The 26,189-nt window shown below is 36.4% G+C and overlaps 1 protein-coding gene across 2 annotated transcripts; it reads right to left on the bottom strand.

Moving 5' to 3' along the window:
- Nucleotides 1–840: 840 nt before the first annotated feature.
- Nucleotides 841–22,428, bottom strand: LOC142543057 (ethanolamine-phosphate cytidylyltransferase-like). Of its 2 annotated transcripts, none has more exons than XM_075650041.1 (11): nt 22,125–22,428; nt 20,810–21,127; nt 20,017–20,252; nt 19,497–19,678; nt 18,783–18,854; nt 18,390–18,457; nt 17,195–17,315; nt 1,544–1,609; nt 1,340–1,462; nt 1,150–1,241; nt 841–1,059 (listed from the first exon to the last, which is right to left on the bottom strand). In XM_075650041.1, exons 2-10 carry the CDS (start codon nt 21,100–21,102, stop codon nt 1,170–1,172), a joined length of 1,233 nt encoding a protein of 410 aa, XP_075506156.1. In that variant the 5' UTR covers nt 21,103–21,127; nt 22,125–22,428; the 3' UTR covers nt 841–1,059; nt 1,150–1,169. The 2 variants fall into 2 exon arrangements, with proteins under 2 accessions (XP_075506156.1, XP_075506158.1); XM_075650043.1 differs by having other exon boundaries at nt 20,810–21,122.
- Between the last annotated feature and the right edge of the window lie 3,761 nt (nt 22,429–26,189).

Raw genomic sequence — 26,189 nt, 5'->3', positions numbered from 1 at the left:
ATCTCTTTATATCTCGATTGAATTGTCAACTTATATCGAAAAATGGCATCTCTGCCTAGTTTTCTCGGCAAATAGACATGTGACAAAAAAATTTACTTAGTAAAGTTAAGGAAAAAAATTGGTCGACCATAAAACCACATGTGGTCGACCATAAAATCACATGTGATCGACCATAAAAATTGGTGGAACAACTATTATGGTCGACCATACATTTTATGGTCGACCACAACCAATTTTTATGGTCGACCATTTGTGGTCGACAATAAAACGTGGTCGACCATTTGTGGTCGACAAATTTTTTCGACAATTTTTATGGTCGACAATGGTGGAAAACCACAGTCGATTACGCACACACACGCAGCAAACATAAGTCAAAAATACGATTAAAATTCAGAAGAAACAAATCGAAATAAACGCGAAAACTACCACATTTTCGTTTGTCACTCCTTCGGTTGAGTTTTGCAAAGCCTCGACGGAAACGTTTTTCCGGGAACGGCGGGTTTAGGGTGGAATAGAGTTCTCTGCTGGTTTTTGGATAAAGAGTGTTTAATCGTGTGTTTTACATATTTTAAACTTAAAAACATAGGGACATAAAGGTAAATTTCATTATGGATCTTTTTAAAAAAAAAACACACAAGAGACTTCTTTTTCCCTAATTTTCCCAATCAGAGAGACTGAAATGATTAAAGTTTGATATTAAAAAAAAAAAAAAAAGAACACAAACACAGGAAAATTTATGAATTATATTTAACAAAGAAAGTCTAAACTGTCCTTGCCTTTCTTTTCCTAGTCTTCTCCAAAAAAACAAAAAAAACAAAAAAAGGCAAATTAACCCAACAATTAAACTCACAGTTTCCCTTGCATACTTTTTCGAATGATGATGAGTTTAAGCTGCCGCGTAAATACGCTTATATTTAATGATTAAAATTACTTGTTCTACAACTTCTAAGGCTCCAACCAAGCCAGAAACAAATAAAGAAAATTTAACAACTGCAAAAACTATCTTGAATATCTGTAGAGATCGCAGCAGATAGCACCAACTACCAAGTAACCGGCAACCTAAAAAGGGTAAAATTAGATCCATAAGGGCCAGAACCACCTACAAAAATTACCGGATGGTGGCAAAAACAGATGGTTTAATGTGTTTACCTCCAATATTCTCTAGTCAATTAATCACCCGAAACATAGGATTTATCTTCATAATACCTTCTTTCACTTTCGGCCTTTTTCTCATTTCGTCTCTGCGCAATAACAAGCCAGCTTCTTGTCACATGAATTTGTTAAAGAATCACATTTCATAGAAATTTTTCATCTCTCAAAACAATAACAGAAACAAAACCTGGTATGCCTCATGATTTGATACAATCCTCTTGATTATTGTGCTAGTGGTAATGTCCAGAGGACTTTCTAAGAGCTTGAAAATACCTAGGCTGATTGGGACAGAATAAGGATTCCTCTTCTCCTATAAAATCAGCAACCATAAACAACTTTTGGTAACTAACATTATACCTCCAGAGATCAATAGACTCCAATACAACCATACCTTCTGAAAATCATTATCCTCTGCCACAGTTCCATGCACAACCAAAGAAATATTGAAGGTTGTTATCTACAGCAACAAGAATATCGAATGAGATTCAAACTGAAAAAATCGTGCATGCCATGGAACAATCATAGTCTGGATTTGATTACACTACCCATTTTAACCCCTCCCAGCCTTTCCTACACACAACATTTTTGGGGGTAAAAAAGAAAAAAAAGAACAAACATCCTTTGTACATGTACAAAACTTTGACATGGATACATGGTAACCACATGTCACGCCCCGTGTCCGAAGCGTCGGTGACATCCGGCATTGTTTAACAATTACTTGAAAACAATTAAGCCTCGTATCGAAATGCCAAATAACCAGTCTTTTTCATAAATAAAACATTGTCTTTACATTGACAATAGAATAAAAATACATCAGAGTTGCGGAAGCAAAAACTAAACAAAAGAAAAATAAAGTCTTGATTCTTGAATCTTGCTTATCGACTACCATCCCCAGAAAGTTTCTTGTTCCTCCTCATTCAGTTACTCTTCATTTTTATCTGAAATTTGTAAGGGGTGAGTGTTTTGGGGAAACACTCAGCAAGTGGGGGGTCGATCGATTTCCAATGATACATATAGAACTTAATCCTTAAAGCATCTTTTAACATACTTTCAAAACTTATCATATCAAACATTAACCGAATCAGACTCGAAGGGTGAAACAGAACTTATCAGAATAACTCAGAACAGATCAGATCAGAACAAACGGAACACTGTTATTCATCTTGTCCTCCATGGTCATAACAGTGTATTACAAAATCAGATTCATCAAACAGTACTTATCAGAATTATGAGAGGACTCATCAGATTCAAAGAACGTCGAGACCAGAAGAACATATCGTACATCGATCGAGATTTTTATAATACATAATATAGCATTTTTCAAAAATGATTTGACACACATACAAGCATGTCATACTTATACAAATTTTAAGTTACAAAGAAATACATAGCAAAAACCCACTTACTTGAAAGATTGTTCCAAAAATCTTGGAATGAAAGTTGGAGTTTGACACTGAAAAACCAGTCATCTTGCAAAAATGTTTGCGCCTAATTGAACCGTTGGATCGGTCTGAATTTTGGATATGTTGCTCCAAACACGTGTAGGTATATTCTGAACGGTGGAGATCGGATTTGGACGTGTAAAACAATGAGCAAAACTTTCTGAAATTGAGCAGAATTTTTGTAATCGAAAATTACAACTTTTGGAGAGAACTTTTGATATTGTTTTGGTGTGTTTTCACTCATTCTTTTGCCATTATTTATAGACATCAATGTGACTTTAGGTATTCCCCCTCCATACCAAAGGTTGCATGATTTATGACATTAATCATCAATGTGACTCTTGGCCTTCCCTCTCCATACCAAAGGTTGCATGGTTTATGAACTTAAATGTCACCAATATGACTTTAGGCTTTCCCCCTCTATGCCAAAGGTTGCATGTATTTTATTCTCCTCCATGACAAAATTAATCTTCAATGCAAAACTAAAATAAACTTGGTACTTTGTCTCTTTGTAATGCAAAATTTTGGGTCTTCACACCACAACTGGTGGAAGTGGTTAAACATTTCATTTTCTTTCACGCAGCACATTTAATGACATGAAAATAAAAGCATCAGAAAACTAGAACTTTGTACAGCAAAAGCTAGGTTGACAACATTCTATGAGAACTTTTACTTGACTATTCACAATTTTGTAATGCCCTGACACCCATAGTTAAAGGCGCTAAGTGCACCAAGGCGCAAAGGGATCTTGGAGCCTGAAGAGCAAGGCGAGACGCACACCTTGTCAAAGCAAATCGCACTATTAATTTTAAAAAAACATATTTATATACTATATCATTATATGACAAAAATGCTGTTATTGAAATAATTAAGCTTTCCAGCTCGAAAATTCATCAATATAAATGGTTCTTTGCTTGTTTGATGATTTGGAGACCCTTTGTTGTCGTCGTTGCACTGCTTCTTCAGGATGCTTGCTGTTGTTGGGGCTTTGATCGTTGCTGCCCATGCTGAGGGCCTTCCGGAGTACTATTTTACCTCGTACATATTCTGAGGTTCTTTACCTCGTAAATATTCTGAGGGCCTTCTGGAGTACTATTTTAGGAACTATGGGACCTCATAGTACTTGGTTTGAAGTGCTAACTACAAAGTTTTCCCTGAGCTAAATCATTTATTTCTTTTGCAGGGAGGTTCTGAGGTTCTTCTGCTGGGACCTTGTAGCGGTAAAAAGGTAGAAAATCAAAGCGTTAGAGAAGTAACCTGTCTTTTCTTTGAGCTTTGTTACTTTTGTTAGAAGCGTGCACTAGGCTTAGTGATACTCTTGTAGGTGCATATTTAGGGTTAAATTTTGTTCGAGTATGTAGTTAGTATGCTTATAGTGGTAAGACATACATGTTCATGTTAGCCTAAGAAAAATAATCACTTGTTTTGAAGCCCACAAGTACGAATTGTATTGTTGTTTTATATCAGTTATTTGTCGTATTCGTGTTCATTTGGCTTTTATTCGTCCAATTGTCGCATTTATTTGGTTCATTTTTATCATGTGTAACGTAGATAGCATATTGGAAAAGAGATGAATATGAAGAAAAGTCAATAAAGAGAACGACACATAAATTCACTCTCGAGATTATACTGAAATTGCAGGATAAAAAGTGATCATGAATCGAAGCACAGTCCCACGTATAGGGTCGTGAATGCCATGTTTAGAGAAGAAAACTAACATGCAAATGAAGAAGCCAACAAAGAAGCAAGCACGGCGTCAGATGCATGGTTAGTGTCTTGGTGATGTCAAGAGAAAGAAGCACGGAACGGTGTCGTGCGTTGTGGCCAGATCATGTGATGTATGATAGAGTAAAAATATTGAGGAAAAAATAAAGTAAGAAAAACAGCACGTGCAATGAGCTGTGTGAAGGAACTTATTCCTTTCATAATATGCTGCCGAAGCAAGAAGGAGCCAAAAAGCAGTGCACAGTGCCATGCTCATGGTTGATTTAAAAAATAAGATGCAACGAACAATGCAAGCTTTGTGCTTGAACTGTGATTCTTGAAAATTAAAGTAATGTTTTGTATGAAGCACGAAAATGAAGAAACGAAAAGAACGACCGTGTGAATGCAAGTCTACAGTCTAAACAATTCGAAGCAGTAGTCCGTGCAATGCTTGTGTGAGGACCGTCTATCATGCAAGTTTTGATGGATAGAACTATTAGTGGTATGCGGCATCGCATAGCCCTCCTTGTCCAAACTGTGAGTCGTACGCACATTGAGATATTAAAGAACGAATAAAACACAAAGAAAGGAGCAAGGCATGGCTATGGGCAGCAAGAAAGGCCAAAGAATTGAAAAAGAAGACAAGCACAAAATCATGTTCAATTTGGGGATAAGACCGTGTATTGCATGAGATTTCATGTGAAGAACTAACAAACATACACATGGTTGTATAAAGGTAGGTGACAAAGTCGTGTACCAAGCACAATTCAAAGAAACAGAATCACGATTCTACACAGACTAGTGTCTAATCAAATCACAATAAAAAGGGAAGGTCATGGAAAATAATTCTAACATTTTTGAACTCGATTTCAAGATGAAGAGAGAGAGAGAGAGAGAGAGGGGGGGAGAATATGCATGCTTAACGAACTGGTTCGGGCCGGAACCGGAACCGGTATGGATGAACCGGACCCGAAATCGTGTACAATCCATTGGTTGGTGAGCATGTTCTGAACCGGTTCCGGATCCGGTTCCTGTCCGTATCCGGAATCCGAAACTTTTATAAAAAAAATAAAAAAAGGCCGTTGGGCAGATTTCAGTAGCCATTCAACGGTTACTGAAATCTGCATTTTTTTTTTTTTTGCAATTTGGGGGCTTTATTGCAAATATAAATTTTTTTTTACCCCAAAAAATCACCTATAAATACAAGTCATTTTTTATATTTCACATATCAATTTTCTTTCAACTTTTCATTTCTCTACAATCAATATCTTTCTTTGCTATCATTTCTCCAAATATATTCAATAATTGTATTATAATTTTATCTATAAACAATATTATTTTTATTGTTATTTATTTACTATTTCACAGTTTACTCATATAAATAATTCGAATTTCAATGGCATCATCTTCAAACCGTCGTGGTGGTGGTAGCGAATACGCTTCCGACTTTGGTGAACATTTTGGCTACATCTCCGACTTTGATAAAGTCGAATGACCACGAGGATGAAGAAGCCATGGAACTCCCCAACAAAGATGTAGGGACGTCATCGTCTACTTGAGCAAGCAACACAATGTCAACGAGCACGACGACAGCCGTGCAAAGCGAAGCAAAGTTTGGGATCACTTTGATATTGAACAACAAGGTACGAATAATTCTTTTGTCGTTTGTAAAATTTGCAAAACGAGGTATTCTTACAAAACGGGTGGTGGTTCCGGTGGTACCGGCACTTTGAAAAAACATTTAGTTAAGGTACATAAACTTGACCTTGATACGCTACAACAATTCGGTAGGGAACCAACACAACAACATATTAATCCTTCAAGTGGTAAAGCTTTCATAATTACAAAAGAAATTTCTCGGAAAGCCATCGTAAAGTTTGTTATCAAATGTTATCAACCTTTTATAATAGCTGAACAAGAAGGTTTTGTTGAATTTACTAGTACTATTCAACCTGGTTTTCACAATATTTCTAGGCATACACTTAAGAAATATTGTTTTAATATTTATAAAGAATTTAAAAAAACACTAAAATCGCATCTTCAAATATTTCTTGTAGAGTTAGTTTGACAACTGATATTTGGACTAATTCAAAATATGAATTTTATCTTGTTGTTATATATCATTGGATTGACGAAACTTGGACTATGCAAAAAAGAATTTTAGCGCTAGATCATTTAGAATCGTCTCACAACGCATACACTATAGCTAGATATGTTTTAAATGTTGTTAAGAATTATGGCATACAAAATAAAATAATGTCGATAACGTTAGATAATGCGAGTGCCAATACTCTTGCAATTAAATATCTTAAAGATTCACTAAAAGCAATATTAGATGATAATTTGCTTCTTGTTAGATGTGTGTGTCATATTATCAACTTATGTGTTAAATGTGTTTGTGATGAGCAAGTGTCCACTGTAATAGAAAAATTCAAATTATGTGGGAAATTATTACGTGAAAGAAGATATGGACGTGACTGGAAAACACTAGTCAAATCAAATGAAATTAAATTTAAAAAATTTCCTCTTCCTGTTGAAACTAGATAGAATTCTTTATATCACTTTCTTCATACTTTATTACGTTTACAAGATTTAGTTACTCCATATTATAATAATATTGCGGTACAATCTTTAATGCTAACTGACGATGATGGGAATATTTTGAGTAAATGTGTTTCTTTGTTAGAAATTTTTTAAGAAGCAACCGAAAAATTTTCTGGCATTAACTACCCTACTTCAACCATGTTTCTACCTTTGTTTTTCAATATGTTTTATAAATTTATTGAATATCGTGATGATTCTGTAATGCGTGATTTAGTTTCAAATATGGAAGGATCAAGTAATGTTGTTAAACCATGCACAATTGGTATAGTTTCCCAATATTTTAAAAATTTATTTTCCATATTTGAAACAAAATCACACATAACAGAATCATCACGGTATTCCATAAATTTATAAAACATATTGAAAAGCAAAGGTAGAAACATGGTTGAAGTAAGGTAGTTAATGCCAGAAAATTTTTCGGCTGCTTCTTTAAAAATTTCTAACAAAGAAACACATTTACTCAAAATATTCCAATCATCGTCAATTAGCATTAAAGATTATACCGCAATATTATTATAATATGGAGTAACTAAATCTTGAAAACGTAATAAAGTATGAAGCAAATGATATAAATAATTCCATATAGTTTCAACAGGAAGAGGAAATTTTTTAAATTTGATTCGACTAGTGTTTTCTAGTCGAGTCCACATCTTCTTTCACGTAATAATTTCCCACATAATTTGAATTTTCTAATACAGTGAACATTTGCTCATCACAGGCACACTTAACACATAAGTTGATAATATGACACGAACATCTAACATGAAGCAAATTACCATCTAAAATTGATTTTAGTGAATCTTTAAGATATTTAATTGCAAGAGTATTGTCACTCGCATTATCTAATGTTATCGACATTATTTTATTTTGTATGACATAAATCTTAACAACATTTAAAACATATCTAGCTATAATGCATGTGTTGTGAGACGATTTTAAATGATCTAGCGCTAAAATTCTTTTTTGCATAGTCCAAGTTTCGTCAATCCATGACATATAACAAGATAAGATTCATATTTTAAATTAGTCCAAATATCATTTGTCAAACTAACTCTATAAGAAATATTTGAAAGATGCGATTTTAGTGTTTTTTTATTTCTTTATAAATATCAAAACAATATTTCTTAAGTGTATGCCTAGAAATATTGTGAAAACCAGGTTGAATAGTACTAGTAAATTCAACAAAACCTTCTTGTTCAGCTATTATAAAAAGTTGACAACATTTGATAACAAACTTTACGATGGCTTTCCGAGAAATTTCTTTTGTAATTATGAAAGCTTTACCACTTGAAGGATTAATATGTTGTTGTGTTGGTTCCCTACCGAATTGTTGTAGCGTATCAAGGTCAAGTTTATGTACCTTGACTAAATGTTTTTTCAAAGTGCCGGTACCACCAGAACCACCACCCGTTTTGTAAGAATACCTCGTTTTGCAAATTTTACAAACGGCAAAAGAGTTATTCGTACCTTGTTGTTCAATATCAAAGTGATCTCAAACTTTGTTTTACTTTGCACGGGCTGTCGTCGTGCTCGTTGAGATTGTGTTGCTTGCTCGAGTAGACGATGGCGTCCCTACATCTTTGTTGGGGAGTTCCATGGCTTCTTCATCATCGTGGTCAGGTTCGACTTTATCAAAGTCGGGGATGTAGCCAAAATGTTCACCAAAGTCGGAAGCGTATTCGCCGCCACCACTACCACCACGACGGTTTGTGATGCCATTGAAATTCGAAATATTTATAGGAGTAAATTGCGAAATAGTAAATAAATAACAATAAAAATAATATTGATTATAGATAAAATTATAACACAATTATTGAATATATTTGGGAAAATGATAGCAAAGAAAGATATTGATTGTAGAAAAACGAAAAATTGCGAGAAAATTGATATGTGAAATATAAAAAATGACTTGTATTTACAGGTGTAAAAAAAAATTATATTTGCAATAAAGCCCCCAAAATTGGGGGCCAAATTGCAAAAAAAATGCAAATTTCAGTAGTCATTGGCCCAAAGGCCTTTTTTTATTTTTATTTTTAAAAAAATTTCAAATTCCGGGTTCTGGGTCCGGTTCCGGGTCTTGTTCTAGGTCGGTTCCGGATACGAACAGGAACGGTACGAAACCGGATGCGGATCCGGAACCGGTTGAACCGGTTCAGATCCGGTTCAGAACATGCTGAACCGGTTCAACCCACCAACCAATGGATAGTACACGGTTTCGAGTCCGGTTCATCCATACCGGATCCGGTTCCAGGCTTAACGGACTGGTTCCGGGTCGGTTCCGACCCCAACCGGTCCGTTAAGCATGCCTAGCTTATCCCATGGACTAGCAATTTTCAAATACCTGATAAAGGGCACCGCCAAGAGAATATCTAGATCAATTTTATGTGGTCTTCATTGATGAGATTTTTATTCACTCCAAGACATGGCAGGAACATGCAAAACATTGGCTTTGCAGAGACTCGGAGAGTATTAGCCATACACGAAACTAAGAAAATGCATATTTTGGTTCCACTATATAACGTTTCTACTTTCAGGCACTTACCAAATATCTTTTTTTTTTATAGGAAACTTAGATTATATTGAATTAGAATAGTCCATTACAAAGCAAGCGAAAGAGTTTTCCGCCAAAATAAAGATAGTACGGCTAACGAATTAAAACGTTACAAAATTCCAATCCCTAACCACATCTGAAATAGTTAAATGACCCAGTTCTTTGAAATTTCTAATTGATTGTGCCACCCTGAATTTCAGCAATTCCCACACTTTGTCCTCCGAGTTTGACGAGTCATTGAAAATTCTGTTGTTTCTCTCGAGCCATATACTCCATAAAGTGTAATGGACGACCGTATAGCAGAAAGTATTGACGATAGCCCCCCTTCGAAATCCCGGATCTATGATAAACATGTCTTCGGCCCTCCTCGGAAAAATCCAAAATAATCTCAGCTCTTGCAGGACCTTAATCCAAATGCTTCTTGAGAAAGAACAATGCACCAGTACATGATCTTGATCCTCTTCGTGGTTGTGACATAAGCAGCACCACTGTGGCCGTAAAGCACATGATGGCCATCTTCTTTGCACTGAATCAGAGGTCTGTAACTTGCTCAGAGCGACAATCCACGAGAAAATTTGAATCTTTTGTGAGATAGGAACTTTCCAAATGTCATCTGATATGGGTGAAAAACAGGAAAAATATGGAAAGGAAAGAATGACTCGTAAAAAGAACTGACTGAGAACAGACCCGAAGAATCACCCAACCACACCCTCCTATCCTCCGAACCCAACTCGATAGTAACCGAATGAAGGACACCCATTAAATTTCCAAACTCCCCCAACTCTCTGTCATTAAGGTGTCTCCTAAAGCGCACGTCCCAGCGATAATTGCGACCGTCACCCGACTCGAAAACCTCAAAAAAATTACAGATTGGTTTATTGATGACGGTGCAAATCGAAAACAAAGAAGGAAAACGATTTTTGAAACAAGGTCCCTCTCCCACCCAAACATCCTCCCAAAACCTAATGAAATTACCTCCTCTCAAAACCAACCCACTCAACAGTTGAATTGCCGGGAAAGAACGAGAAATAAATTTCCAAGGGCTACGAGAAGTCGTGTTCCTGGCCAATCCCAAATCCCATCCATTCTCTTGAAGACCATAAATGCTTTTAATAACGTTCTTCCACAACTGCCCCTTTTCCTCAAATCCTCGCCACCACCATTTCCCTAGCAACGCTTTGTTTCTCAAACCAATATTCCCCAATCCAAGCCCACCCCTATCCTTCGGTCTGCAAACCATTTCCCAACCCACAACGTGACAACTCTTGTCCTCGTCCGCTCCATCCCACAAGAAATCGCTCATAATTTTTTCCATTATTTTAGCTACTTTTGTTGGCACTCGAAACAGGGACATGTAATAAGAAGGCATTGCGCCTAGCACAGCTTTTATCATGGTCAGCCGCCCACCTCTTGATAAGTACGATTTCTTCCAGCTTGATAGTTTTTTTGACATCTTAGTAAGGATCGGTTCCCAAAAATCAAGAGACATCGGTTTCCCTCCCAAAGGTAACCCAAGATACTTAATCGGCCAGTCATCTTTTTTGCACCCAATCCTCTCGGCCAAACAAAGCACTTCCTCTTCCTCACAACTAATCCCCAACACCACATTCTTGTGAAAGTTGATCTTCAATCACGATTTCAGCCCAAATAAATTGATTATTTCCACTAGCTTCCTCACATGTTCTTCCGTTTGTACTAAAAACAATGTATCATCAGCAAATTGGATATGCGAGACTTCCACATTACCCCTGCCAACCACCAATCCTCTTACCTCATTCAAAATCTTAGCCTTATCAACCATCCTTCCCAAAGCATCAATGACCAAGTTAAAAAGAAAAGGGGACAAAGGATCTCCTTGACGAAGTCCTCGTTCCCCTCTAAATTTCCCCCTTGGTTTTCCGTTAATAAAAATCGAGAACGAAATGTTTGACACACACCCTCTAATCCACCTTCTCCATCTTACTCCGAATCTTTTTTTCTCGAGCACGAAATCAAGAAATCTCCAATCAACATTGTCGTACGCCTTTTCCAAATCAACTTTAAGCACCCACCCCTTTTTTTTCTTCTTACGGTATTCTTCGACCACTTCATTAGCAACAAGGCAACAATCCATTATCTGTCTTCCTTTGATAAAAGCACATTGATTGTTTGCGATTGTGAAGTCGGGAAGTCAACACTTAGGCAATTATCTTATACAAACTCGTTGTAAGGCTGATTGGTCTAAAGTCACTGATCTTAACAGCATCTTGTTTCTTGGGAATGAGGCAAATGTAAGTTTCATTAGTGATGCCGTTCACCACTTCCCCTCTGTAAAATTCAGCAAACACCTTCAATAAGTCTTCCTTAACTGTGTCCCAATTTTTTTGGAAAAATGCTAATGTAAATCCATCCGGTCCCGGCGCCTTCGATCCTTCACTCTCAAACACCGCTTTTTTAATTTCCTCCTCGGAAAAGGAAACTTCCAACTGGTCTCTTGCACCGATATCCAAAGGGCACCACTCCAATCCATCAAACCCTCCTCTTCCCCCCTCCGAATTCCTATACAAATGCTTATAAAATCTTACAATGTTTTCCTCGATATCTTTCTCCTCCGTGACCAAAGTCCCATCCTCCAACTCCATCTTATCTATAATCGACTTATTTCTTCTGTTGGTCAACATTGAGTGAAAGAACTTTGAGTTTTGATTACCTTCCCTCAACCACTTCACTTTCGCTTTCTGACTTTCCAATTGATACTTTTTAAAAGTCAAAGTTTCCATCTCACATTTCACGTCTCTTCTTTCTGATTTTAAATTTTCATTCCAACCTCCCTCGGCTTCTAACTCATCCAAAAGCTTAACCCTATGCTTCAACTCCTCCAATCTAACACCCACATTGCCAAAAACTTCTTTGTTCCATTTTGAGATATCGGCTTTCAATTTTTTTAGCTTTTTCATAAACTTGTACCCCTCCCACCCTTGCTCCTCCCCATCAACCCACCACATCCGGACCATATCTTTAAAATTATGATGCGACAACCAAACGTTTTCGAATCTGAAAGGGGCTGGACCCCATTTCGCCGTTGTGGTGTCAAGAACCAGTGGGAAGTGATCCGAGGTAATTCTAGGTAATACATTTTGTCTGAAGTTTGGAAAAGTGTCCCTCCAACCAATCGAAAATAAGTATCTGTCTAACCGGCAACAAATCGGTTCATCCCTGAAGTTAGACCACGTGTATTTAGCATTCAAAAGAGGAGGATCATAAAGGCCCAATTCACCTATCAACATATCGAAACATAGCATGCTAGGAGTGTTAGAAATGCTATTCATCTTTTCTCCCGTGTTTCTGACCACATTAAAGTCTCCTCCGAAGCACCACTTATCCCCGCATATAGAACTCAATCCTGCCAATTCATCCCAAAATCTCTCCCTCTCTCCCGGCTTGACAGGCCCATAAATTGCTGTGAACCACCACTTAATATCATCGTTCGACTTTATTTCGATTGACACGGAGAATTCGCCTATCAAATTATTACCGACCACCACCACTCTCGGATCCCACATGACGAGGATACCTCCCGATCGCCCATCCGACGGTAAACAAACTCATTCGACAAATCTAGATTTCCACATACTAGTCACAAACCACCTGTCAACATATTCTTTTTTAGTTTCCTGAAGTACCACAATATCTGGATTTTCCTTACGTATCATCCTACGTACCAATTCTCTTTTCCTCGTCGTCCCTCCACCCCTTATATTCCATGAGAAGATTTTCATAAAGAAATGCGTGAACCCTTCGAGGATGAACCTCTCTCATAATTGATACCACACTTTAATCTATTCAGCTCTCTCTTCAAAGTAATGGGTGGACCCTTCCCCTCCGCCCCACATAAACCAACATCACGAGCTGCCATAATTTCCGTTGCCACCCTCCCTGTCCTTACCTCCTGTAACCCCTCGAAATGTTATTTCCCGTAACCCGACAATTCATCTTCCCTCTCACCCCCATCCTAAAAGGCCACTAGACAACCCCAATGCATTGAATGACGCAGGAAAGTATGAATGAAGCTTGAGAGAATGATTGAGAAGAGAAGAATGAAAATTGGTTATTACCTGTCCCACAGCAGATGTCGCATATTCATGTGGATGTAACTTGGCATGTGCTACATTCCCTCCCGCTGAGGGTGTTGCATCCTCCTGTGGAATTGGCGTTGGGATAGGGGGCTGCTCATATACTGATGAAAATAGCCCTTGGATATCCCCCAGCACTCCTATTGATTTACCCGATGCACTAGATTTCCCAGAAACAAAGCTGGCCGTGTCTTCTAAATCGGACTCTTCCTCGAACAAATCATCTTGTGAATCGTTGAACAAGCAGTCTTCTTCATATTCCAAAACCAAATCTCCCTGCTGGCCATCATCAATTTCGCATAAACACTTCTTTGGGCTGTTAATACCTTGGAGGTTGATCCCATGAGCATCGGATTGCTCTTTTTTCTCAACAGCATCTCTCTTAGATCTTCTGTGATAAGTTTTGCCATAAGTCGGCATTGGTCTTTTAGAGGTTGCAGCACCCTCCACACTGTTCTACCCATTCGTCGGCGTCAAATTCGTTGAATAGACTTGTGAACTCTGAAATCTTAATGGTTCTTTAGGAACGACTCTCGATAGGATTTTGAGCGCCTTGCTACCAGTACCTGATGGCGGTTCAGCACTCTTACTTGATGATGAATATTGTTTAACCTCCCGAACATTAGAACCATGCCTATCTTCCTTCTGCTTAGAGTTGATAACCGGACCAGTGTGCAGCTCCGTTAAATCGTTGTCTAATGCATGGGCTGGTGAGTCTTTCTTCTCTCGAATCCCTTCGGTGTGTCCTCCTTTGAACCCCTCCTCAAGAGATTGCTTCCTTCGAATATTGTTGTTGCCCCACCCCGCCAAAGTTCTCTTGCCATTCACCACCACTTGGGCGTAAGTTAGCTTTTCATACTGGTGATAAGCTAAAGGGTCAAAAGTTTCAACCCTAATACTTAACTCTGTCATTTCACCTAGAAGAGGAATTTGCATTCTGCTTTGGAGGAACCCACCTTCAGTGCCTTTGACCCTGATTTTAGCTGCACTGAGATCACTAGTTGATAGAGTATCGGCACTGATTTCCATCAGACCTCCGCAATGATCCCCAATAATCTTAAAAATATCCGGCCTCCATAGATTCCAGGGTAGCCCGTATATACTAATCCAACTATTACAGCACTTTTCAACTATAAATGGCGTGTTAATGTCTTTCCTCCATCCCTCGAATTCCAACGAAATCCCATTATCAAAGAATCCTCGTTTCAAGTTCAGATAGAAAGAGAAATCGGCTGCATTTGAAGGCCACCACACTGCTCTGTTAGCTTCAAACGGAAATAGAGTTGCATTCGTTTTAGTTGGTTTCCCAAGAGCATTCTGAATAGATTTCCAAGAAGTGCTGACCCTTCGTTTGGTAACTATTAGAGCTTCTTCCCAATTCCTTCCGGTAGTTAATAAGCCTCTATTGTCAGAAGATTTCAGCCCCTCTCGGCTGAGGTCCCTCACACCCAGCCTCCATTCATTGTTGTCGCTATTGAAGTTTCTGTGGTCTGAGCCGTGATGCCCTAGTATAATGCCCCTCTGAGTAAACCCCGACCTTAACTTTCCCAAAATAGTAGCTAAATTTCTCCATCACACACACTTGAAACCACTGGGCACGATAGTGGTTAGCTTCCTGCCTTGTTGATTGTATTTGGACAATTCCAGAAATCTACCACGCTTGTTGGAGAATATCTGCACTGTGAACACCGCATTCCTTCCTCTGAGTCTGAAAAATGGCGAGTCAGACGGTGAAGTAGAAATGGAGTCTAAGATTCTTAGTTGAATCCAGTAGGCTTCCTCTTTCCCGAAGCCCAACATGTAGCTCGAATTCCTTGTTCTTTCGGACCACCAGATAGATCTTCCTTCATTACCCAGTCTCAGCGTGAATATTTTGTGTTCGATCCTAATCACTTCATCTCGATTATCTGACCTGATACCCATTGGCGCATACCAAATGTTCTTGCGATTCCTGGGGTACATTTGTCGAAACTGTTCCAGTCGCTCCAAAGAGAGTAATTTGAGTCAGCGATGAACCTCTGGACGCGGCTATATCCGACCTGAATGGCGTCGGATAGGCAGTCGAAAAGGGTGGGAAGGATAAATTATGGAAGGGGTAAGCTGGCTTTCATCGGGAAAAAATTTTAAAAGCAACTTAAACGACAGTGGCGAGGGAAGGTGACAAACTAGAGGGCCGCCGACAAGGAGGCAGACGACTAGGCTAAGGTAGAGAAGTTTCTGATAGGTCGATGGAAGGACTCGGCCGGTGGAAGATTCAGAGAGAGGAGGAGCATATTTCAAAAAATTCTCTCTCTAACTACCCAAGAGGTTTAATTTTAATAATATATTATCACTTACCAAATATCATACAGGAGAAAAGTGTAATATGGGGATTGCTAATAACCCCACATGAAAAAATGATCTATTAACTCCCGTGTTTTCAGAAATGTGGGAATTTGAAAGCGGTAGTATACGTAATTAACCCTTTCATGTATAAAGGAATCTCAGCAAAGAGCAAGTCATAATAAATTGGAAATGACCCACGTATGTACACAAGATACAAAGATTCCCAATGACCCATGTATGTACACAAGATACAAAGATTCCCAGGGATGGCTGGACCACTAACTGCTAAGTTTTGCTCAAGCTAAATGGATTATTACCTATGTCACTCCCAAGCCAAACAAGCAATATGGCAAGACTAGAAGGTACACATCCTCACTGTCAATATTGTCTATAGAATATCCAAGGAAATTTAATCCACATTTAGGTCATGCTTGGCAGTTGCGAATGAGGTTGATATGGAATGGGCATTCCTAACTCATTCCTTGTACACATTCTTGGTATGCCATGGCAGTCCCATGGCAGTGGTTGTTCCTATTCCCATTTTCATCCATTAGTCATTCCATCCTTTTTAGATTGGTGTAGCTATTCTCACTCCCTATTCTTCTATTTTTACAAATTTTTACAAAAAACACTACTATTTATCGTTTAATGACAAAAAATCTTTAAATATAATAATAATAATAAGAATCTATATACTATATTATTAAAGTAGAAACCCCTATACTAACTACTCTCAAATTAATTTGGCAATTATAATCTCATTATACAACTTTATTGGTGAAATATTTTTTGGTTTTAATAAAATAACTCTTTTTTAAAAAAAAATTAATCTTATTTTTAAGGAGAAAAATAATTTTTCTCACATTAGTTATAGTAGAAAAATATTAAAATACTAATTAATACATATAAATTTATATTTATTTATTATTTTGCACTCACGTGTGTGTTTGAACTTTGAATGCTATTAATTATAATAATTTCTTAAATAACTAGTATTTACTTAAAAATAATAATTAAAAAGTGATTTGGTTATTAAGAATAATCATATTCCATTTCATCTCATTTCTTCTCATACCAAACATAAGAATGGCATAACCTTATAATTTCACTCTGATCTATATTCTATTCCAAAGTCGATTTTATTCATATCTTATTCTATTCCAAATACCAATCATGGTAGCCTCAATGTTTCCTTTAGAAAGCTCATGTTTTCTTATCAACCTTAAATCAACATTAGACACGAAAGAGTAAAATACTTTCATTTAAAATCACTATTTATCCAGATTATGATAAACCATACTCACCATATCTTTTGAGACCTCCCATGGAGCACCAATTATAACCTCATCCGCATAGCGACAAGCCAAAACACTTAAGCTTCGTTCGTGTAGATTCATAATTGGACGGTGTGCTCCTCTATTTGCACTGCAGAACGTCACAATGGTAATATGTCATATATATCCCTCCAGTTGTACAAGAATAATGACCAAGTTTTTTATATTGCTTCAGCTAATGACCAAAAATGAATACAATTAAAGTGAATTGGGATTGTTGTGTTTAGCAATCCAGAGTACCATCTGCCTCAAAGCAATATATTCATTAGATTAATAATGCTAAGAAGAGCAATTAATATTCAGAATTTAACTTGAGCAGCTCTCTGAAACACTAAAACATTGAAGAAGTGACCCAAAGCCAGGCAGACCAAAGAATGGATATGCTTCCTTCACTTTCCATATTTCTGAAATTCTTCAACATCAAATAAAGCTTAAAGATTAATATCGATTTTGTTCAGCATTAGATAAAAAAAGGTTGAAGCCAGATGACACTCTCAATCTGCCTCACAAGATACATATCTACACCACATTTCTAGTCAACAAGTTGGAAGATTATGATGATGATGAGACTAGAGATGCAATCAATGGTAACAAGACTAGTCCCAATACATCACCTAGCTGGTATTAATGCTAACATGCTGAGAATGAATACATTCTATTGTTTTGAAAAAACAAATCATATCAGGAAAATGAAGAAAATATACAGAAGTCTAAGACAAATGGATCCAATATATATGGAAAAACGTCAAAAGTATGTGTAAAACCTTCAAACATAAAATAGCAACTGCCAAGTTAAACAATTGAAGCTAGCCACTCAAACGATCATGCATCTAGAGCAAACGAATGGATCATCAATGTCCTGGAAAAAATTAAGAAATAAACAGGTGCTTTCATAGCAAGGAAATGAAGGTAATTTAGAGAGGTAATTTAGAGAAATCTGATACAAGGAGCTCTCTAAGTAGAGAAAACACAATTGGCTAAGTACATTCGTCCTGGAATGCAAGTGTTATAGAATGGCATGATAACATAGCCTTGAGCTATAGCTTTCCCAGTCGTAAGGCACAGAACATGAATTTAGTGAAATACAGGTAGAAAATGACATTCACACGAGGAAAAGGACAACTGGGAAAGGCAAAAATATAAAGCATCTAAGAAATGTTTCAACCTGATAGTTTGGTCGGTATGGATACCAACAAGCAGAAAGTCGCCAAGCCCTCGGGCAAACCTAAGTATCTGTAAACATGAGCATACAGAGTAAACAATGAATAACCTTGGTAAGGAAAGCATCACACTTTTATCAGATTTTATTTTATTATACATTACGGTATACATGAATGGGGGAAATGAAATTTCTAAAAGCATAAACAAGCTCTTTAAGCACATATAAAAAAATGATAACATATTGAAAACATGACAGGAAAGATAAACCAATAGTTGGAAAATAAATAGCCTTAAGTGTCAGTCGCCAAAAACTAACGAGGATGCATGCACATTTCGCCATTGTTTCCCACAAAAAAATCTTTTCAAGTCAACAAAACGAGTTATAACAATCACCCACCTCCACATGTCCAGCATGGAATAGATCAAATGCACCATCTATATACACTATACGAGCATCTTGTCCAGGCCCCTAAAGAGTCAAAATCATTAACTTGAGATATTAAGTAACATCATTCAACATTGCAATCAGTCATTCAACATTGCAATCAGAGTGGAACTAAATATCATGCAATAGTGCAGAAAGACACATGTTAGCTTACAATCAGGCTCTCAAAATATCAGTCCGTTAAATGCAAAGCTAGAAATGAACGCATGCAGCAGGGAATGTAAATGGATGAAGCAAATTTTGTATAAAAATCCACAGTAGAATTATGAGCTACCTTTTCACTTATGATTTGGGTGAGTTTGGTATTAATATCCGAATAAATTTCCTGATACAACAGGTAAGCTACAGCTTAGTCCATATTGGCTAATGGATAATGCCATTTAGACTGAAACGTTTGCTTTCTTGGAGTTTATACAGGAAAAGACAGTAGGATAAGGAAAATGGCAGCATAAAGTCTCTTTATGGACAGAGAAAAGCTAGTTGTTGAAGGCAAAAAAAGATATTGCTTGCTCTGAAGAAAGAAATTTGAAATTATTTATAGATAACTTCATCAATAGCTAGAGCTACATTTCTTTGGCTAGTTTTCAATAGGATCCTGCAAATGTGTACAGATAGAAACATCATTTTTTGTTTATGCAGAAGACACTCCTTGGTGAATTATAGTACCTTTCCATTTGAAAATTGGACAATCCTGCGAGATGTAGGTAAAAAATGAGATATTCTTGTTCCACTACCAGACCCGCCATCTACAGATTTGTGGCTATGACCGTGGCTGAATTGTCTTTGCAAAGAAGAGTGGTTATGACTGTCACCAGTTGACCTCTCTCTCACACAGAGAAGCATACGACCTATTATGCAAAACCACAAAAAATTACTTCAATTTGTAGAAAATTACATGAGCATCCAGGAGTCGAATGTTAAGTTTTACAATTGACCAAAAAATATGATGCTACGGGTTTTGTCTCCAAATGCAAGCGCTAAAAGAGCGACTGCTGAAGAAGTGATATCAATGTGTATTTGTTTTTCTTAGAAAACCACTATATAAGATTAGACCACCCGCTGTGCTCTTAAGTCAGATATTATATATATATATTAGATTTGGAAATATATTAATAGATTTGGAAATATATTAATGGAATAGTCACATAACATGCCACTAAATCAATGAGAAGTTGCAAGAACGTACCAACAATGTCAGTACTTGAGACCCCTTCGGTGCGCTTAATCTGTTTATATCGTCCAACCTTCTTGGCAAGGGCATAAGCATCAGTCCCATCTGGAAGAATGCAGGGATCGTCCCCATGGATGATGTAATCAATATTGTACTCATCAAACAGTTTTCTCATGAAATCTTCAGTGATAGCATATGGAGCATCAGGAATAACTTCGTCCACCCATTTCACAGCACTTACCATGATCATCCTATGACAAGTAAAATCACAAAAATGCAGGTGTTGGTTAGAACTTAGATAAGCTGCAGTGCAGAAGGCTACTTGGGGAGATAGAAGAACAAAAGCTATTGGACTGAATTAATGAGCTAACAAAATAAAAGAAGTGGCACAGTGATCTAATTAAGATGAAAAACATGCAGCAATAATGGATGTAGACAACCTTAATTAATTTCTAGTACAAAGCAATCAAGCTACCATGAAGAACAATCAAATGAGTAACGCTGAGTAGATCGCCAACTACTTATGATTAGTAATGTTTTAAGCTACAGTTAAACCTAAGACCCACAAACCAAGACTTAAGACACGTTGTGAGGGTGGAAAGGGGCTACATTATGTGGGTGGTTAGGAATTCAATCCAATCATGACGCAGAGCGAAAATAGAATTGATAGCCAAAGAGCACGCAAGAAATTTGATGTGTATGCAAAGAGGGTAAATATAAGACAAAATCACCAATAAAATTAAGCAGCCAACGCCAGTAAAAGAATATGGAATGAGAGAAAAGGAAAGAGGGGAATCTGAGCCCATACCTCTCACTAAGAGGCGTGACTGGAGGGCCTTTGTTGGCAATAATTTCAGGATCACTTACAACACCGACAACCAATTGATCGCCAAGGGCTCGAGCCTGACGAAGGGCATTGCAGTGACCATAATGCATCATGTCGAAGCACCCGTCCATATATACCCTTATCGGCCTCTTCTTCCTATTCTTTGGAAGGGCAAAGTTTAAACCCAGCAATGAGACCCCAATTACCAGCCCTCCGATTAGCCAAGATGCCAGAATCCGTGAGTTCAGCTGGACATTCTCTCCCTCAGACCCCATTTCTTCACTCCTTCGATGCCCTTCTCTAATAAAAACACAATAACCATCGACCAAGCAACAAAGGTTGTGAGGCCCGTTGTTCTAATTTGAATTTATTAACATGCAGTTATAAATATTTCTCAAAACGAGTTAAAAATTTCCTTTTGCAAACTAACAACCCATAGCATGCCTTTAGAAATTTACCCATAACTTCACCAAAACTCAGCAAATTTTCATTCTTCTAACTTGGAAGGAAAGCTAACTCATCCTGGACATTTCATTTGTTCAACACTTGGTGAAATTGATTCATTAACCTTGCCGAAAACAGCCCATAACCGCACCCATATGCAAACAGGGCGGAAGCAATTTCCTATTCCACAAATTTTGGTAGAAAATTCATAACTTTCTCATACTTAATCGAAATTGAGTTATTCCAGTTGGAAATTCAAGCCAACCCAAAGTCCATCAATTCATCTTCACAAAGTTTTGCCAAATACAATCATTTAAACTGACCTAAATTTGTCTTAGAGAACACAACTTTAATCTCGTATGCTGCGTTTCTTTCAGATTGTATAGTTTGTGGAAAATTGGATGTATCCCATTCATTGCTAAACCCTATTAAGCGATTTTGGCATCATTTCGAAAATAAAACAATGCTCTACAGCATTCATTTAAGTCATATTTTCAAATTTATAGCGTACAAAGCCTAGAATTTCGAAAAACATTAAGCACTTGGCACTGCAGCTAGCCCGATTCTCGTTTAGGACAAGTTTCAGTAATATGAGCACATCTCTTTCAATTTTAAACAAAATGAAGTGAATTGGCGTCAAATCCAAGACAAGACAAAGCGCTACAAGCTTTCTTCAGAGTTCAGACCATAAGTTCAAATTCAAAACGTAAAAGTTGCGGTAACACAAAAAACAGACCCAATATGCACTGTTTCTAACGCTACAGAACATGACTACATGTTTTCAGATACAATTCGAACCATATGCACAAATAAGCTTAGATTCGAAACATAAATCCAACATTTACCCATATACCTTCGAGAATTTCAGGTTTAAGGCCGATAACACCACTGGACTCGATCAAAATTCAAGGATTTCGTTGATTCTTGTTGTCACCCGAAACCAACTTCGCTTCTTCCTTCCATTTCCTTCACGTTCTTGTTGTCCTTCACGATTGTCAGCTGCTGAGATTCTTCTAAATCCAGTCGTGCGTGAGTTTTTATGGTGAAGGAGATTAATTGTTCATTATATAAGAATCGCAAAAGAGCGAGAAGAATCAGGTGTGGGCGAGATGGTCTTGGTGTATGTGTGCGGTGTAGTGTGTGTTTAGTGCGGCTTTTTCACTGTTTAATAATTTAGGTCTGGGTGTATAAAAAATAGTTAATTAACTAAGGTAACCGGGGGAGAAAATTCGTAATATACCGGAAAGGCGTGTATACAAATTTTTTAATTGTTAAGAGTAAATATTTTAATAATTTAATAAAATAAAAAAAATTTAGTTTTTTAAAACCTTTTGGAAAGTACGTTCCCAGATTGAGTAGTAAAAGTCGAAGAAGGTCGAGACTAAAAAGAATGTATAAACCAATGTGCCCCCATAAAGGGGCTCTCTCAACTGCAGTTTCACTAGATTTGGTTTAAAGAGACTAGAAAGAAGAATCGTGGGATGCCTCCTTCGCTTCTGAATCACCTCTGTGGTAGTGATTCCGAGTGGGATGTGATCAACAAGGAAGGGCAAGTGACGAAGAAAGAAGATCCGCGCTTTCAGTCGACGAGCGGACCATGAACAGATAACTCGAAGTTCATTTTCTAGTCTTACAACTCGATTCACGTCGCAAATAGCTTGTTTGGATCATATAATCCGAAAGACGATTCACCGAACAATTACTTTGACTGTGGATTGTACAAACCATTCAACATGCTCGATTACAGTCAATTGGAAACTTATTGATGAATAATAGGACATACAGTGTCACAATCTATTGACATGCCTTTCGAAAATGTAAGTCACTTATTCTCAATGAGCGTGACTTGCATTCTTTCTTTCTTTTAAAATTTTAAAGCAAGTCACGCCAATTCATTGGACGTGGCTTGCTTAATTTTTTTGTTTAAAAAAGTTGAGTGCTTAAATTTTTTTAAAAAAATAAAACTGGACGTTTGTGGTGGATGAACCATCTCATGTGAAAGACTGACAACCCACTAAAGTCTTATTAATTATTGACATATGCAAGCATCTTTCTTTTCTTTTACAAAGAAGACGTTAAAAAAAATTATTAAAATTTTTTTAAATAAAATTTGCGTGCTAGAGTGATGTGATGTATCACTGATTAGTACAAATTACGCCATGTTAAATGACTTGTTTTAGCCCTGAAAATTTGCTTGTACATCATTTGCCCTCGTTTTATCATTCTTCATTCCTATGGTGTTAAATTTTGAAATATATCATTCTTGTGTTTTTATGATTTTTCATTCCTCTAAATTTTCGTTCGACGTTTGATCAAGTAATTGCACTTCAGCACGAGGTTTTTATGCTTTAATTAAGTTTGTCCTTCATGTTTGATTAAAACCGCTAATTTATTTATTTGTGATTATATATTTACAGATAAAATTTTGATTTTGAACTTCTATTTGAGGTAAATATTGATATAAATTAATTTAGTTGAGTATTTGAATATAAATTATGAATTCATCATAATCTTACTTATCAAGTTTATGAATAAAATTCTTAATTATGTTTCCATGTTTTATTAGTTATTCTTATTAATTTATCTTATACAAATAATAATAACAATACTTAAAAGTATAATAGTTACTATTGTGGTTGTTTTATGTAGGATGTTGGGTGTAATAGTTGTCTTTGTTTGGTAGAGCGATCGAACCGTGGTGCTTGAGCTGATGTGCGGTTTAAAAGATTTGAGTTGCACCATTATCACCAGCTATACATTTTGATAAAGTGGCAAGCGCTCGGTCCTACAATTGGTATCAGAGCCAAGGTCACGGGTTCGATTCTCATTGATTGCAAGGAGTGTAATTATTGGGAGGGAGATTGTTGGGTGCAATAATTGTCCCTGCTTGGTAGAGCGATCGAACCGTGCTGCTTGAGATGCTGTGCGGTTTAAAAGATTTGAGTTGCACCATTACCACCAGCTATAGCTTTTGGTAAAGTGGCAAGCGCTCGGTCCTACATAGGTAGTATATAAAAAATTTAGTATAACAATTAATTTATTTTACACAAATAATATAAATTTTCTTATTATAAATATTGCTAATATACGAGTAAAGAGACAAGGAAGAAAAAAACATGAAACACAATATTCAACTCTTCATATTATATAAGAAAAGCATGCGGATGCTTCCAATTATATCAATTAAAGATAGAGCACATGGTTTTGTAACATTTGACTAACGCGCTATGCTCCATGTTCCTCGGTCGACGAGATACAACTGTGTTTTTTTTAAAAAAAAAAAATTAAAGGAAGTCACTGTGTTTCAACCAGCGTGACTTGAGTTAAAAAAATATAATTAAGGGCGTGACTTGTTTTTTTTTAAAAAAAAAATATTGAAGTCACGCTCAAGAAGATGGCGTGACTTGCCCTATCATGCCTATTCAATTGACATGATATGTTAGTTTCATAGTTTCCCTCAAAATGTTGTCTTCTGTTTGATTATTAAAGTATTGACATTAAACAGTTAAATACCTTACAAAGTCACGTCTGACTCTGCTTGTTTTAAAAAAATTAAAAAATCAAATTACGCCGTCTAGCGCCATACTAGATTGAATTACTTAAGTTCTAAAAAAAATAAAAAAAAAAGTAGTCACGCTCTTGCGTGACAATCTAAATTATTAAAAAAATATTTATCAAAATTCACACGACAAAGTGATGAGATGTATCACGATCATGAGGGAAACCAATATCACACTCTATTAAATGATATGTTTTTTTTTTATCGAATATTGATAATTTGCTTATATAATTGGTGAACGTCTATTGTATCATCATTCTTTGTTTGTCTGAAGTCATTTATTTGTTTTTATCATTATGCGAAAATTTGCGGTATGAATTTTAAGAGGACGTACTAATTGAAGTGTTGAAAAACAAGTAAGCATACTTTTTTTTCCGGTTTTCGAGCATCTCAATATCTGTTTCCACTTCAATATATGAAGTAGTTATGCTTTAAATTAAGTTTGTCTTTCAAGCTTGATTGAAATCGATACTTTATTTATTTGTGATTATATTTTTGCAGTTAAAATTTTGATTTCGAACTTCTATTTGATGTAAATATTAATATACATTATGTGAATTTAGTTTTTGAATATAAATTATAATTTAATAATTATCTTACATATCGAATTTATGATTAAAATGGTTAATTACGTTTCAGTATATTATTATAGTTGCTATTATTATTATATATTATGTAAATATTATATAAAAATCAGTATCATTATTATTATTATCAACTTTTTATTTTTCATGATCTATTTAATAAAATTGTCAACAATACAATTTGTATTTTTATGAACTTTTTATTTCGTGTTACGATTTGTATTATCATCAACTTTTTTTACGATCCATTAAATTTTATGTAGGAATGGATAGTGTGTCGGTTCATTTATTCGCAGATGGTAACGTTATCATAGGACATCACACTGTAAAATATAGTATCAACGTGTTAAGAGCAACACGAGTATCACGATCTATTAATTTTCGTGAAAGAAATAGTATACCGACTGACAAATTTTGGAAGTTCAAAAATTGACTTTAGAAAATATTCTTACATGGACAAGTCACGTTGTGTAGAAGTATATTTTGACATCAATGATAACAACAATTTACAGTTTATGTTGGATTCCAGTAACGAAATGTGGTGTATTGAATTGTATATTGAAACGTATTCTATAGAACATTATGTACATGTTGAGGTTCCTGAATCATACATTCAATATATAACTGAAAAATTCAATTCAATAGGATTTAATGATGAAGCTGGTATTTCTACTGTTGCTTTTTTCAGACCAATAGATGAAAATCAGTATAATTAGGGGTATTGTACTGGGGATGGGATCAGTATATTATGGGTGTCGTAGAAGAAAATGTTTGC

This window comes from Primulina tabacum, chromosome 4 (genome assembly GCF_025594145.1).
Source record: "Primulina tabacum isolate GXHZ01 chromosome 4, ASM2559414v2, whole genome shotgun sequence".
NCBI classification, from domain to species: domain Eukaryota; kingdom Viridiplantae; phylum Streptophyta; class Magnoliopsida; order Lamiales; family Gesneriaceae; genus Primulina; species Primulina tabacum.
The sequence above is the reverse complement of the archived record's forward strand: the minus strand, read 5'-3'. Positions and strand labels throughout refer to the sequence as shown.